This window comes from Calonectris borealis, chromosome 10 (assembly GCF_964195595.1).
Source record: "Calonectris borealis chromosome 10, bCalBor7.hap1.2, whole genome shotgun sequence".
Taxonomy (NCBI): Eukaryota; Metazoa; Chordata; class Aves; order Procellariiformes; family Procellariidae; genus Calonectris; species Calonectris borealis.
Window position 1 is genome coordinate 6,535,435 of NC_134321.1, and position 16,045 is coordinate 6,551,479.

At 38.8% G+C, this 16,045-nt stretch overlaps 1 protein-coding gene across 1 annotated transcript in view; it reads left to right on the forward strand.

Annotated features, from left to right (window-relative positions):
* The window catches only part of TAFA4 (TAFA chemokine like family member 4), a 50,981-nt gene extending 36,874 nt beyond the window's left edge, over positions 1 to 14,107 (forward strand). Inside the window, exons 3-4 of the mRNA XM_075158446.1 lie at positions 4,305 to 4,460; positions 13,956 to 14,107. Of these exons, the coding sequence (XP_075014547.1) occupies positions 4,305 to 4,460; positions 13,956 to 14,107 (308 nt within the window). The remainder of the gene's footprint in view (positions 1 to 4,304; positions 4,461 to 13,955) is intronic.
* The last annotated feature ends 1,938 nt before the right edge of the window (positions 14,108 to 16,045 follow it).

Genomic DNA, 16,045 nt, shown 5'->3' on the forward strand with positions numbered 1-16,045 from the left:
CAGTCCATGAGGTTATTAGGAGGCATTCTGGACGTGGGCACCTGAAGGCTGTTATTATCTGTAGGTATCTCATTATGAAAGGCAGCACAGTTCAGAGCAGGGAGTGTCCTGGAGGTTGCTTCCATTAGCGAGCCCTATCCCGTTATGTCTGTGCCGTGTATGGAGGGATAGGGAAAACGTCCTTGGTGAACTTGAATAGCGTTGGTATTTCTAGAGAAGCTAAGCTGTAAAGAAATTTGGGATATGGAGAGAAACACATGTGCCAAACTCCTGATCAGAGGTAACCCAGAACCCCGTAGTTTTCAACATTCATCCTCTGTCCTTCGCAGTGCCTGGCTGGCAAACATCCCCTCTTCGGTATGCAGAAGGTGTTCTATGACAGAAACCTTTCTCTGGTACTGTTGCTGATAAAATGTATCTTTCCTTGGAGAGTTTTCTTATTTAAATGTGAAGATGTAACTGAATTTCAAGTGCAAATATTGACAGCCCTTAGGTTGCAGATCTGAATAGGTTTACAGGTGAAGAGATAGGAATTTATGGGCTTTTTATAAGTGAGCCCAAAGGGGCTTTGCTCTCCAGAGCCTGGCTTACTCCCTGTCTCTCATTGCAGTTCTCCCTGAAATGGCTTTCCTGATGTGTCTGGCATAGAATTCACTTACTGTGATCTTCACACTTTAAAAATTCTTCAGTCCCTGCTCCTCTAATGCCTTGGCTTTCTGAGAATCCGTTGATTATAAAATACTTTAAAGCTGTTCTTGGGTTTTTCTGTCATTATGCTTTCAGCTGTACCTTAAATGTACTTTAAACCTGAGATGAAGGTTTATCTAGTGCAAGATGGAGATTAAAATGTGCAGAACAGTGTTCTTATATTCTTTTTTTTCACTGCCTTTGGGCACCTGAATGTAGATACAACTGGTTTCAGTAGATCTAGATAGAGAATAGACTGAGTTGATGGTTAGTTTTTAAGATATTCTGTGAATTTTCCTAAATCTGAAAGCCGCTCTGCAAACTGAGCGCTTGTCTTCTAGATTGCTGAACACTGACAAAAGCAGGACAGAAGGCGAGCATGTTAACACTTAGCATTTGTTCAGCACGTGTTCACAGATGTGTCTGAATATTAAGAAGAAATGCCTATGGTGTTCAACAGAATAAAAAGTGTTAAGATGTGCGTGAACAAGCAGGAGGAAATATAGATGTGAATATGTAGGAGGGGAAAGACTATTACAAGGGCAATCCAATTAATGCAAATGATGCATGCAGATGTCTTTGGCTTTTTAGTACCTTTTACTGTTATACTGCTTAAGAGCTGCGCACTAGGGACAAGGGAGGAGATCGCTCTCTTCCTGTGCATGGCAGCAGTACTTTCAAACCTTAGCATCCTACCCCTGCCAGCAGATGAGGAGGGGACACTTTCTCTTACCCACTTGTGTAGCTGCGAAGCGTGAGTAAGTGTACAGTAAAAGAGCTACTAAACCAAAGGATGCATTCATGAGGTTACTTAATTTTGCCTTCCGCAAACATCTGTGTGCCTGTTGACTCCTGGCACTTCAGGGGAGCACTGTCACTGCTTTAAAATTCAAACAAGATAATTGAAAGCGAGCCCCAGGTTTTTTGGGCTGTATGCTCAGGGCCAACCTGTTTGATTTATTTTGGTATTGACTTAACAGGACTGTTCACCTAGAGGAAGCGGGATTTGAGCTTGAAAATAGACATACTTTCAGCTACATATTGATTGTTGGAGCTGGATCTAGTCCATCCTCATGATGTACCTTCTGAAAAAATGGCTTCTACTCTTATCTTGGCGTCTGATGTCTGGTGAATAATGACTTTAATTAAAAAGAAGACCTGGCCACTTGGTCTTTCAGATGAGATACATGGCAAATTCAAGTTTGTGGCCTGAGCAGTTCCAAATTTTTGCTTTTTTTCCCCTCCCTTATAAAATCTCCTTCTCAAAAGACAGTCCAGACTGTGACCTTGCTCTCCTGAAGTCAATAGAAATTTTGTTGTTAACTCCAGTGAATGCAGACCACCACTGTAAGCACTGTAGGAAACCAATGGAAATTTTCCCTGTTTACTCCAAAGGGTTTTGACTCAGGCTGTAGATCTAATAAATAAATAACTCTCTTAAATTAACAACCTCATTTATAAAATCTTTTCTGTCAGAACCCCTGGCCATCTGCTTATTATCTCCAAACATTGTCATGAGAGGTGTTTTGTAGAACAATACTTTGGAATGAAGTGGCATGACCAATTTAATTTCTCTATTTGTGTATTTATTTTCCATATTGACTTACAGAGAAGCTACTGTCCTACAAACTGGTAGCTGTTTTCATTTTTTTCATGTTTATTATGATATGGGTATTAGGTACTTGCATGAAAATTCACAGTCTGCCAATAAACTTATTACAGTAGCTATGTAAGATACTTTTACGCTGTCTTCAACATTTTTCCAACTTTCTGTAAAATACATTATGCATTTTTCTGCTGTAGCATATTTTGCTTAAAAGTACAGTGTAGCTTTTTCCTCAGAAAAAAAACAGAGAACATCTCTGTATATATAATTTCTTTTTACATGTTGAGTGCACAAATAGAAGACTAAATTTACTTTCCAGGATTGCATATACGTAGTTTCTTGTCCATTGGGGTTGTTGTGAATACAAATTTGGCACAAAAGTCAGCGGTTTAGCTGTGCTTGAAATACTTGTGAAATCAAAACACACGCAGCAGAGGAATGTTGCCAAGCAAACCTTTTAAAAAGTTACATATATATTTGAATAGTCTCCTTTTTTTGGAAAACCCCCTTAGAAGCCTAAATTGCATTGCTAACTCTTTTGAAGGTTAAGATTTCCCACTTAATCAACTCTTAAAAATTTCTGCCCAAAAAGTACAGTGATCTTAATCACTCAATACGATTTCATCTATAAGGATGTAAGCCTGGCCATATTGCATCAGACCACGGTGTTCTCTATCTCAAAATCCTATGTCTGGTATTAGTTAGTAACAGATACTGTAAAAAAAAAAAACAACCAAAAAACAACAACAACAAAAAAAAAACCAAAAAAAGCCCCCCAAAAACCAAAAAAACCATCCCAAACAACCAGGGCAAGCATGGAGTGAGTAGGAAACAGGCTTGCCACCTGGAGGATTGTCTGTTTCTGAAGATTGCTTCCCCCTTCACCTTCCTTTCTTTAGTCTGCTGTGCCTACACTAATATCTGTACCGTAGTCTCTCCTCATATAAGAAGCCTGTACTGCTTTGATAGTGAATATTTTTATTATTCTCAGCATTGCTTCTTTGTCTAGCTCACTTATTAAAAACCTCACCCTGTTCTGTAGTGCTGTTAATTTACAGGGTGCTTTACAAACACAGCTAAGAGTCATCCAAGGCTCTACTCTAAGTAAGATGAGGCAAATGCAAGATGAAGCACTTAAAGGCTCTTCAGGAAAGTACGGACATGGAAATGACTTATGCAAACAGGAGAGGGGTTTTGTAAAGTGGGGTTTCTGAGAAAGGGTTTTAGGCAGGGCAGGGAGTAAGTTTGACATTAAGTTTGGAAAATGGTCAGATGCAAGCAGCAGTGGAGCTAAGATGTGAAGGCAGGAACGAGGAAAGGAGAGGAAGGGAAGAATAAACTCAGAGAAATAGGGGACAGTGAATTGAGAGGAAAGCAATAGGATAGAATATTTACCACAGGTTTCTTCAAAATGGGCTGGGAGGGAACTCAAGAAATCCATATACTTTGGTGTTTTGGTTTTTTTTTTCCTGACAAAACTTGACTATCTATGACAGCTTTTCAGCCTACCTTGTACTTAGCCTACCTGCAATGATAGGCATAGCAAGCAGTGCTTAAAATTATGTTATTATGTTAAAAAGTTTCCCTACTATTTAGGATAAGTTTCCCTTGTATTAAATATTATCCTGTCCATTGTATCTATTTATGAAGGGAAAGAATGAAATATAAAACCTAATGCAGGACTGGAAGCCAAAGGAAGAAGGAGTGTGCTCTGTCTCTGCATGTCTTCTTGTCTAATCCATCAAGGTGACTACTCCAATCTCCTTTTCTCCCTATGGCTTTGTGAGGGACAGGGAAGTTAGATTGAAAAATTGACTTGTTATGATGAACTAGTCTTTATTAGTAAGAACAGAGTAAGCCAGATACTACAAGGTGCTTTGCCCCTTCGTCTTCCTGGGGTTTAAACTGGTGGTCAAGAGATTCAGTATCTTGTAAGACTGTACAAACCGGTTTTATCTTTATGCACTGATGTTTTGTTTTGCTCTCCATCACTTATCTCTGCAATTATTAGGTCAGCACCAAGTCAAGCAAGGGACATGTGAAGTTGTGGCAGTGCATCGTTGCTGCAATAAGAACCGGATTGAAGAACGATCGCAAACAGTCAAGTGCTCCTGCTTCCCAGGGCAGGTGGCTGGTACGACAAGGGCTCAGCCCTCATGCGTGGAAGGTAAGCAGTCTCCCGCTCGCTCATGGTTCATTAAGATTGTTTGAGAAGTTTAGTCTCCTTGATTGTTTGACTTCCCACTGCCTCAAAAGCATAATCCTTCCATTTGTTAATTTTGGAAACATCTCTGTGCATTGATGATAATGAGTCTGTGCATAAATCTGGGTGTAATTAATCCTCTTAATATATGTACTCGTCCATTTCATGTCTGTGCCAATAAAACTTCTTAGTTGTTTTCATGGAAGAATTCTCCTTTAAAACTAGTCTGAAAACAGCATAAGCCAAGAAATTCAAGTTTATGATATTAACCCTTCCAGTTGTTTTTAGACTCGGTAGCTTGGCTAAAAAGTCACTGGATAATAAATGCCGCCCTAAGACTGGGCATGCAGATAGTAGCTGGGACATCTGATTTTGGGAGCTGTTCTCTAGACGGATGTTTTACCATTTTATGTGCCTAATGGTCTCGTATGCTGGACATCAGTGCTATAATGATGCCCCATGTCTATTCAGTTTCATGTGGTGTAACCGCAAATACGTTAGAGTTTGGAGAGCAGAGCAAGCATACTGCTGCACAGGGGACAGTCTCTGAGCTAGGTCACCTACCTGATGAAGGAAAAATGTGGTACAGTTGCCTTAGTCCATCACCTTCATGGGCAGAGGTTGAAATCCTCACAGAGCTCAACGTTGCTATCCTTACGCTTTTAGCAGTACAATTTATTCAAAATTAAATTGATTATATACACTAAAGCTAAAATCTTACCTTGATTGTAATGTTGACCAGGCATTCTGAGGCTATATAAAACTTGCCTCCCTGAGGTTCACTCTGCACCTCACCCCCACCATTTTCCTCTCTGGCTTACCAGCAGTTCAAAACTGTGGGTTACCCTTGTTCCTTTTCCCACCAGCAGAGTCTATTCCCTGGAGAGGCTGCTGCTTTTGTTGTTAACTTAGTAAACAGTTATTCCAAGACAGATTTTTTTTTTTTTTTTAGAAAAAGTCTAAAAGTTATCAGATCCCCCATTTCATTAATTCGTAAGCAAGACCCTTCTGTTTTTGTTCTTTTTCACACAAAATTGCAACCATTACAAGTTAAATATAAACCAAAAGCTTCACAATCCAATTTTTAATCTAACATTCAGAGATATTTAGTTTTAAACATAAAACTCTAAATGCATGCAACGTCTGATTTTTTTTTTTTAACCTACTATCTGTCTATCTGCTTAAGAAAGCAGTTTTTTTTTTTTTTAGTTTTTTTTTTTTTAAGATGCGTAGTCTTTTCATGCCTTGTAATTCAGGAACACAAACCACTTTAACTGTGCAATTTGTTAAGTAGTTTTCTTGTCAAATCAGAAGTACCTTCTGTATTTTTAGGTGACACGTCAAACAGCAGAAATACTTTTACATGCAACAGACAATAAAAGTCAGGCATTGCTTTAAACTCACTTAAGGATTGCAAAGGTACACTGTCTTTCCATGACAGAAAGGTATAAATGCACAATTCCTTAGAAGCTTAATTCAGTTTGTCAATCCAAATAGTTGCTGAAAGAATTTAGTAGCTGTTTTTTCTTCAAGTATAGTTGAAATTAAATACGGCAAAATATTATGAATACAAGATTTTGGTTTCTAAAGTGGAAGCCTTTGATTCCCCCTCACCCCTTAGGGTAATGCTTTAACATGCTTCACTTATTTTTGCAAGCATATGGGACTACAGTCAGTATTATTCAGTTGCTGTAGCACAGAAACTATAACTATCTTTCCTTAGCCTCAGGATTAGATGTGTTTTCTCCCACTCTATACATATCCTTTAGTAGGCTTCTACACTGTGGAAGCCAGAAACAGTTTGTCTTGAATTTGCATATTTCAGTCTGATACAGACATTTCATTTTCTTTTCCAGCACCTTTTTACTGAATGCAGGGCTGTTTAATTTGCCTATATTTTGCCCTGAGCTTAAAGGGAAGGACATGCCCAAAGCACAGTTAGTTTTCTAACCAAAAGAAAAGGTTTTATAGAGCAATTGGCTTGTAGTAGTGTTTTAAAGTATTTTCTTTGAACTTCAGACCTTATCCAGTAGTAGGTATCATTTACATTAGGGCAGCAATTATCTCTCTGCTGTTGATCATGCATGACATGCACATGGCGGTTGGTACCTGTAGTACCTACCTCGAATCATAGAATCATAGAATCTCTCAAGCTGGAAGGGACCCATAAGGATCATCGAGTCCAACTCCCTGCTCCTCGCAGGACTACCTAAAACTAAATCATAGGACTAAGAGCGTCGTCCAGATGCTCCTTGAACTCTGACAGTCTCGGTGTTGTGAGCACTTCCCTGGGGACCCTGTTCCAGTGGCTGACCACCCTCAAATTGCTAAACTGGGTGTGGGCAAAATGAGAAAACAATGTAGTTCACATTCATTGAGTGTGTGTCCAGAAAGTACCACCCACCTGTTGTGTCAGACTATACAATTTTTAGTCATACACAGAGAGTTGCTTTTACCTATTGGAATTCTTGGTAAAAGTAGGCTAGTGCTTAGTAGTTTTTATAGCAGTTCTGTTTGGAATTAGAAAATATGTTTGGCAAATTCTGTTTGGATTATAGCCTCTTCTGCATACACTCAAAAGGAACATATCTCTGTACAAGTCATGCTGGAAAACAATAGTAAATAGGGTGAAATCAGTTGCCTGTGAACTTTTCAGGGTTTGCATGTTTCAGTTGTTCTTGGGCAGCCCCAAAAAGGCCACTGGAGCAGAGTAAATGGGATCGTATTTCACGTTCTATGCAGAGTAGGAGCCTTTATAAAGCTATTGGAATGTAATAATGTTTTCCTTTCTTGACCAAACAACGGATGGTTATACAATTAAATAATTACAACTAATTTTGTCAAGATCTGCATGATGATTTTACAGAAGTCTGCTTCTCCTTGCTATTTTAAAATGAATGTCTGATTACTGGTTTAGCATTAACAATCCAGGAGACCAAGAGTTGATTCTAGCTTTTCTTTAGGCCAGGCAACCATATCACTGGTCATAGATTGTAGATGCTTCATGAGAAATTAAGACGACTGCAAGAAATAGATTCTCACAGAATATGGAAGACTGCAAAGGTCTGGGACTTTAGCAAAGTCTAGACAAACTGTACTTACCATTCTGTTCTGGACTTGAACTTGACATTTGAGCAGCTTTCTGCTATAAGCTATTTGGATTTTTTTTCCCAGTAAATTGTAACCAAATTAAAATAAGCCTTTCTCATTTGAAATTTATACATCTGGTTTTAGTGTTTAACAGGTTTTTAATTTAGTTGGGTATTTTTCCTTAGTTTTCTCAGTCTTGCAACATATGGGTTTCCTGACCTAGATCCCACTGGAGTTCAGTGACAGCTTGTTTGTTAATTTGGGTGGGGGTAGAGCCTAGTTCATCGAACAGAGCTCCTTGTTGATGAGTATTGGGCATTGAGCCCTTTTGTATATATAGGCTCATAAAGGCTATAAAGCCCATCATCATGTTTTTTAGGATACAGTCACAGGCCAGCTGGATATTTACATTTTGAAATAGGTTGACAGATGCTAAAGAATTTCACACAAGGTCAGATTTAAAGCAGCAGTTTATTGGAGCAGCACTATATGTTAAGGCTAAGCCCTGCTCAAAGAGGTAGTGATTCCATGTACCAATATTCACAGCTACCCAAATTTCAGGAAGGCCCCCTATTTGAGCCAAGTCAGAATGGATGTTTGCATAATTACATTCACGCATACACCTACACATAGAAGTGCCATTTTTTCTGATGATATCTACTAAGGACGAAGCTAAGTACTTTGGTGTTACAGAAGAAATGATAGATACCCAGGTGAGTTCCAAGGAAAAGGTGTTGAAGTGGTGCAGAAAGAAAAGTAAAAGCAAGTTAAATCTTGCAAATACATAAAGTGAAAGTCTTAAGTGCCTTGATTGCTACAAATCAGTCCTTTTCCAGTAATACTTACTGTATTGTGGGGCCTAACTAACATTTATAGAGTGCTTTGCATTTCTACAGTGTCTTTTATCTCGCAAACTTTAAATATTGGTAGTAGGAGAAGTCAAAGTACTTCACTTAAAAAGAAGGATATGAAGGTGAAAATCAATGTTTGCTATAGACTGAGATCCTCCTAGCATTTTTACAAGTGTAGTAAAATCACTTATCATAGCCTAGATGAGAGTACAGGGCAAGAACTCTCTGGGTCAGGATATTTTTTTATCCTTTGCCCATGATAACACACTTACTTAGGTAATTGCATTTTGGATGCATCCAACAAGAAACTGTCATTTGTGTATTTGAACTTAGTTGTGAAAGGTATTGACAAGCATTGGCAAACAAAAAAAACAAGGCTAGTTCTTCTGTACATGTGCACACCTCATTTTCCTGGAGGTTATTTGAGCTTCCAAGCACAGACCCATCTGATACTTTGAGAAATGTTGCTGTAGATAAATTGAGCCACTAAACTCAGAAAAAAGCAGAGCATATGAAAGAAAGTATTTAAATATGCAGAGAGGACATACCACACAGCATGTATACCCTACCTTGAGTTGTCGCTATACTACTTGACTGCAGCTATAGAAAATTTTGCTTAGCAAAGGTCAATCCATTCTTCTGTCAATGACTAAATTACATTTAAAGTAGTCATGAGATTTTATTTATACCTATTTTCTTTATGGAAATAAACATCCTTGAGTAAGTACCTCCAGCTTGTCTTAACAGCTACTGCCAAGAAGATAAAACATTAATAACTTTTGTCTGTAGAGTAGCTATCTTAGCTAAGTGCATTAAATGACTCTAAGTAAATCATCACTAGCCAAATCATCTTCCATCCAGGCAATTCTGTTAGTCTGAGAATTTATGAGGAGGAAACACTCAGATTGGAAAAAATGTGAATGGGACTAAAGAATTGTTTAAGAATTTTCTGTAGGACCAAAAAGCCAAATGAAGAAAAAGGACAATTTTGGCTGAAAGCCCATCTGGGTTCCAGACTGAAGGGAAGAAAGTATATAGAATCAAGAAAACAAAAAATCAATACATAAGAAATGTATGGCAGGGGAGTTGGACTAGATGACCTTTAAAGGTCCCTTCCAACCCAAACTATTTTATGATTCTAAGAAATAGATAAAAGAAGAAATAGCTGAGAAGATTTCCCTCCCACTGTTTTTGAATGGATTTCAGAAGACTTGAGAATTCAAAAGAATGCTAATGCTGTGTCAGTATTCAAAGAAAAAAAGGAAATATACAGTAGAATGAATAGTGTACTGAAAACTTACATGGAAGAAAGCTTAACCCAGTAGAGTAGGAAAGACATCTGTATTTGTCCAGACTAAAGACAATATGAATTTGCTTGTTCAAGTAGAACACACAGAAATCCATAAAAAAAAATATTGGCCCATAATGCGTGAAATACTGACATTGTTAATGCTGAGGTGGATCAGTATCACAGTTCTCCTTTTGGTAAGAAACAGGATGGGGAGGTACTTTCTAACTTATTGTTAACGGAAGAAGGTGCTAACCAACATCTACTGGGATTAAACATTTTTTTTTTTTTTTTTTTTAAATTCTGACCCTGGGTAGTTTAGAGTCTTAACAAGCTGGCTAATAAATCTCTGGTCAGTTGTTGTAATTCAAAATGTATTTCAGAATACTTGGGGTATTCTAGAAAAGCACTAGTATTGTGTCAATTTTGAGAGGGTAGGGAGCATGCTCTACATACTTAAGGACAACTGAGGCTGATTTCAGTCCTGTGCGAATAACTGAGAAGCTGATATGGTATCCAATTAGCAAGGAATTCCTGGGGCACAAGTCACAAGAGTTTATGTGGCTTTCTGAAAAGAGATTTGCCAGACACAACTGATTTCATTTCCTGACGAGTTTCCAAGACTAATGGAGGTAGCTTCTGCGTGTAAGCCCAGGTTTTCCAAGTTACCTTGGAAGATAACGTATAATTTATTCAACTAAAGATTTGGTTACTAAATACATTTGAGGATTTAAGTCTTTTTTTTTTAAGCTATTTAATTTTGAACCATATGCCATTGTGTGGACCCCTCAGTGTCAGTTACCTAGCATACCTCAAAAACACATCTCTCTGCAGAGTCATCAGTAGGAAGTGGTAGTCAAATGGCACATACCTGGGATTTCACAGTGCTTAGCTCTACACCTGACACTCTGCAACATTTTCAGCAGTGACCCGAAAGCAAATACAGAATCTCTCCTGAGAAAAACATGTATGAATTTCATCCAGTGGGGCAAAGGAGTAATTAATGACAAGCCCAAGGCAGTCACATGGCATAGTCCTACTCCCAGGAAGTTGAAGCTGTTTGAAAGAACTGTGTTAATAAAGACAAATGCATTGTGGTGCGAAACTGAAGAAGTTCAATCAGCTCAGCTTATCAGGCAGAAGGTTGAAAAGTTACTGGATTGCAGCATGTTCAATACCTTCACAGGGAGGAAATGGTGATTGCTAGCAGGTACTGTAATGTGGGAGAAGAGAGCACAACAGAAGAGGCGGGAAGAGGAAGAAAACTAAGGCTGAGTGTTTCATGGTGAAGATTGTTTAACTGCCAGAAAAAATGACAAGGGAGAAGTTTCTGTCTTCACCTGTTCCAGATTGGTTTGGAAGACATTGTGTAGCCAAACACAACTCGGGGCACAACACAGTGAATTGTGTGAGACAAGATGAGATGACGTATTGACGCCTTTTGGCTTTATTATCTGTGAGCCTACTGTTTCCATGGAGTCAGGTTATCTAGGGCGCGATGTCAGCAGAAGATTTATTTCTGGCAGGGTTTCTGGCTGGTTTCTGGCTGATTTCCAGCAAATCAGCTGGCTAATGTCAAACCAAAGCAGTCTCCTTTCCCGTCATGAGGGTGATTGTGTATGAGAGTGACATAGCTGCTCTCATTTCTTAGAAAAGTCATCTGCTGAAACCCTTCCAAGAGTGCCTCAATCTGAAAAGAAGAGGAAGCCCTTATATCCTCCAGCAATTCGCACAGTTACAGGGACAACGATAGTTAAAGAACTCTAATCTCAGGGGTGTGTTTGACACAAACAGCTACAGCCACTTAGGACGTACAGATCAGCAGAGTGGACATTACAACTACAAAGAAATTGGACATAAAATGGATGTAAGAATTAGTGGATTGCTACAGCGAAGAATCGGGGATTTGCTGGAAGCTAATGGAATGAGATCTGTATTAAGTATTTCAAAGCGTGGCCATTACTCTGAGGAGAGGTATCTGCACAGAATAGAAATCAGTCAACAGAAGGGTAGGAGTCACTTTCTATGAAAGTATCTAAACAGGAGATGAATAGAAGGTGAAATATGCAGTCTATTAAAGAACTTGTGGATCTTGTTCAGGTTACAGATTGACTCAGCAATGTTTCCCATTCACATCTGTGCTTGTTTTAATGGAAGATGGTAGTGCTGGAGATGATGGGCCAGTTTCACTTATCTTCAGTTCCACATGGTCCACATGGATCAGAAAGTTGCATCGACACAATTGGTCAAGAATGCTGTGTGAACCCACTCCTGTGCTGCACTTTTGGCCAGTCAACTAATGCCTTTTTTTTCTTTAATCAGGTGTTAGGAGCAGGTTGACACAGGTGTATAGATAAATAAAAACTGCCATGTATAGATAAATAAAAACTGCGTTTTCTGTGGTCTCAAAACATATTGCACCCAAACCAATATGAAAAAGGTTGGATCTAAGGAGTTTTCAGAGTAACTGAGGCACAAGGGATTCTAGGTACCTGCAGGTGAGTGAGAGATGGTTTTCAAGGTCTGAAGTTGAACTTATGTTTTTAGGGTAGCACTAAATATGTGAAAGCATGTTTACATGTCAGAATGCAGATGAAGTTTCAGATGTCACCGCATCCACACTCACAACAGCACTCTGCAGAGCTGTGTAATGCGGTAGCCAGGCCTCCCAGGAGGACTCACTGGCTTTGAAGCAGAGCTCTGAAGACACAGCTAGCTTGCTACCAGGCTCTCCTGCTTGCTTAGGGACCTCTGCACATGCCCTCAGTCTTCTTGAATCTGGCCTTCTAGCCTTGCTTGTGTTTACCTGAAATAAATTTGGTATAGAATTGAAACAAATTTAGGATGTAGCAGAGATAAAATAGATAAAATAGATGACTGGACCATATGTCTGGAGTGGAAATGATCCCTCACCTCCTAGGAAGTACAGTCAAGTTGCACCCATTTTGTCAACAATCAATCAGCATCAATGCACATGATCTAAGATCCAAATGACTGGTGAAAGGAATCATACATTTATTTTATAATTTTATGAGATTGAAAGAATAGTTTATAAAAGCCGATCTGGTGTTCCAGAAGTATATTTTTCATAGTGCTTTTCATATAGGCTTAGAGTGAAAGTGCAAAACAAAAGTAATTGAATGAACATTTCAGCAATATCTTGATGTCGGCTTGCCTGCTTGTTGCTCTAATTTGAAGGTTGCAGAAGTATGAATCTAACTTGAAATTAAAAGGAAAACAAGTGCTTTACAAGAAAAAGACTAAATTGTTTTTGTTCATCTCTTTTGGATGTGGTATCTTTTAAAGCATGTAATTCAATATTTTTTGCACATAGTAGCATAATGTAGACTAACTAAATCAACATTTTAAGCCATATTTTATTTTGAAATCCAATTTAGATTATGTAAGATTGTGAACTGATATATTTCATAATAATTTTCTGGGATTTGATGAATACCATGAACAATGCAAAACTGAGAAGTGCATGCAGATGTTTGCAGCTATTTGTGGGAAAGTATATCTGTTGTTAACTGCACAATTATGAAGTCATGACTATATTTGTAAAAATAACAAGTATGGTCTTATTAATGGAAATTGGCTTAAGGGTATAAAATTAATAAATTTGCACAGTTAAGGTGTACTACTGTAGTCTTCCAAATCATACTGCAAGTTTAACTGCAAGTAGATTTTTAGTTAATAATCTAATGCTTTCCAGTAGTTTCCACATTCTTATCTGCACTATTTGCTGACAAACCTCACATGCTTACATCTCTGTGCAATTCTATTTTCTCACCCAGTGAAGGGAGAAACCAGCATTTCTTCGTCCAGTCTCGCATATACATATCCGGGTTAAACAAGAAGCCTTAGTTTCATTCCACTTTATAGCAGGTGCTTGACTGAAGCATGTAAATGAAGGATGCAAGTCATCAAGTAGTCAGTGGAGACAGAAAGGCACTTCTAGAGGTCAGTTCAAATGTTGGAGTCAGTCTCTGGCAGTGCGTGCCTGTCTTCACCATTTGCACATGGCATTTACCCTTCTGTGTGTTGGTGAAGTTTTTTAGCCACATTTTTAGCTCCAACACAATCAGTGTGATAAGCTATTAAACCAGTAACTGTTGATTCTACCTTTTGTGATCAAACAACTGAACATCACACAGAATCTCCCTACTAAAACAACAATAATAAAAAAAAAGATTGTATTCTATTTCTCTTTCCTATTTCTTTTTCTAGCTTCCATTGTCCTACAGAAGTGGTGGTGTCATATGAACCCCTGTTTGGATGGAGAGGACTGTAAAGTACTACCAGACTATTCAGGTTGGTCTTGCAGCAGTGGAAATAAAGTCAAAACCACAAAGGCAAGTACAGAGATCACCTGTATTTAAAGGTGGCAGTCTGCTGATAGCACTTGCTTATTGCATTGCATCTGCGGGTGTGAGCACCAGTACTGGACTCCTCAATGTTTTGGAAAGTGATGATTAATACAATGGTTCTCAGAGAGGGTAATGTTGGGTCAGAACTGCCCTTTCACTGCCAGCCTAGTTAAGTTATTGGGTGCTCTGGAGGCAAACTGAAGAAGGCCCTGCTTCAGTCTTCAGTGATCAAAGAAACTATTCAGATGTGACCAGTGCTAGAGGGATAATCATGTTCCAGGATCAATTCGTCAATTTGCAGACTGAGTACATGGATCCAAACTCTTTATCACTGTCGCCTAAAGTTAGATTCTTGTGCTACTGGAAAGCCCTTTTAGCTTTTGAAAGAAGTAGCCTGTCTTAGGAGTTGTTGATAATCTGCACTGACGTCAGTGGGAACTGTGGGACATTGAGCACCACTGGAAATCAGGCTGGTTCAGATCATTTCTAATTACAGGCCATCCTGTAGTCTGCCTGTTTTAAAAAAAAAAAAATTTTGCTATGCCATCCTATTTTTTAATTAATGGTCAGCAGAGAGAAAATATCATGTTCTCTGTCTGCTTAGCAATCTAAAATGAGTTCAGTGCACTGAAGTTCAACAAGTCATAGTGAACTGCATATCTAAATATATTATAGAACAGGAGTCTTTAGCAGGCAATAGCAAGGGAAGCCCTATGCTTAGCTTTTCCCTTTACAGCCTCTTCTAGCTGGGAATGAATGTTGTTGATTAGGTTACAGTCTGAGTTAATAAGTAAATACTGACACCAAACGTTGTTTAATAATGGCAGTTTTAAGGAGTAAAATCTGTACTGATTTCTGGATGAAAGAGAGAAAATTAAATGGTTTGGGCAGCTGTGGTGTGATATCGGTGGTCTAAAGCCCAGTTACAGACATTGCACAGTGGCAGGTTTGCTGGAAAAATCTGACCAAACCAACCAATCTGAAAAACCCTACTCCTGTGTTTAAGATCAGAGAAATTGTTGGAAATCAATGTTATTTATCAAATGCTAAAGATGTAGTCTATGGTGTGCCTAGGCCCAGCTGTTCTCCTGTGACGGATGCTACACCCAAAAGTTGACCTGCACACTCTAGAGTCAGTATGGGTAACTGGCAGTCAGTTATTGAAAGGTATAGACTACCCTCAGCATTTAATTTTTTTCACAGGCACTTACTTTTAACTACTCACCTATAGATAAAGGGTAGCGTTGTAGCATCACGCGGAAGGGTGAGACTGGCAAAGTAGGAGTTTTAGATATTGAATAAGACAACTTCATCTCTGGACATACCAGAAGAGAGCTGGCACTTTATGCCAAAAGGACCTTGTTGGAAAAGAATAAGCCAGGGTTAAAAACCCCTGATGCCTTCAATAGATACTAGAGGGATGAAGGGTAGAAGAAAAAGCTTTATGTTGGCATTGATGACTGAAGGCCTGAGGCGTCAAGTCCTCATTCATGCAGCTGTCTCTTCATTCCTATGAACAGTTGCCTTTTAGTTCATTGAGGTCAACTGACCACATGAGTCATATAGCCTGTGTTCATGACTCTTGCTCTTAAACAGTGAAAAGAGGCAGCCTGAGTCAGTGGGATTTTACTAATAGAAGGGAAAATTTGGCATGTATCATTTATTTTATTATCCATGACAAATATTGCAATCAGCAAACTACAGAATATGGTAATGCATTCTGATGGGTTTAGGAATGTCTTTATAAAACCAGAATGGGACAAATCATCCTGCCTGCAGTTAGACCTGTGCAAATTCATCAACTCCAGTGAGTTTGTGTGGGTCTAACAGAGGGCAGAGTGTAGCAATGAGTGTAAATGTTGTTTCATTAAACTCTTCCTCTACTTTGCTGGGATGTGGAGTAATGCATTTTGCATTGATTTTTATCACCATAGGAGATTTCTTTGAGGG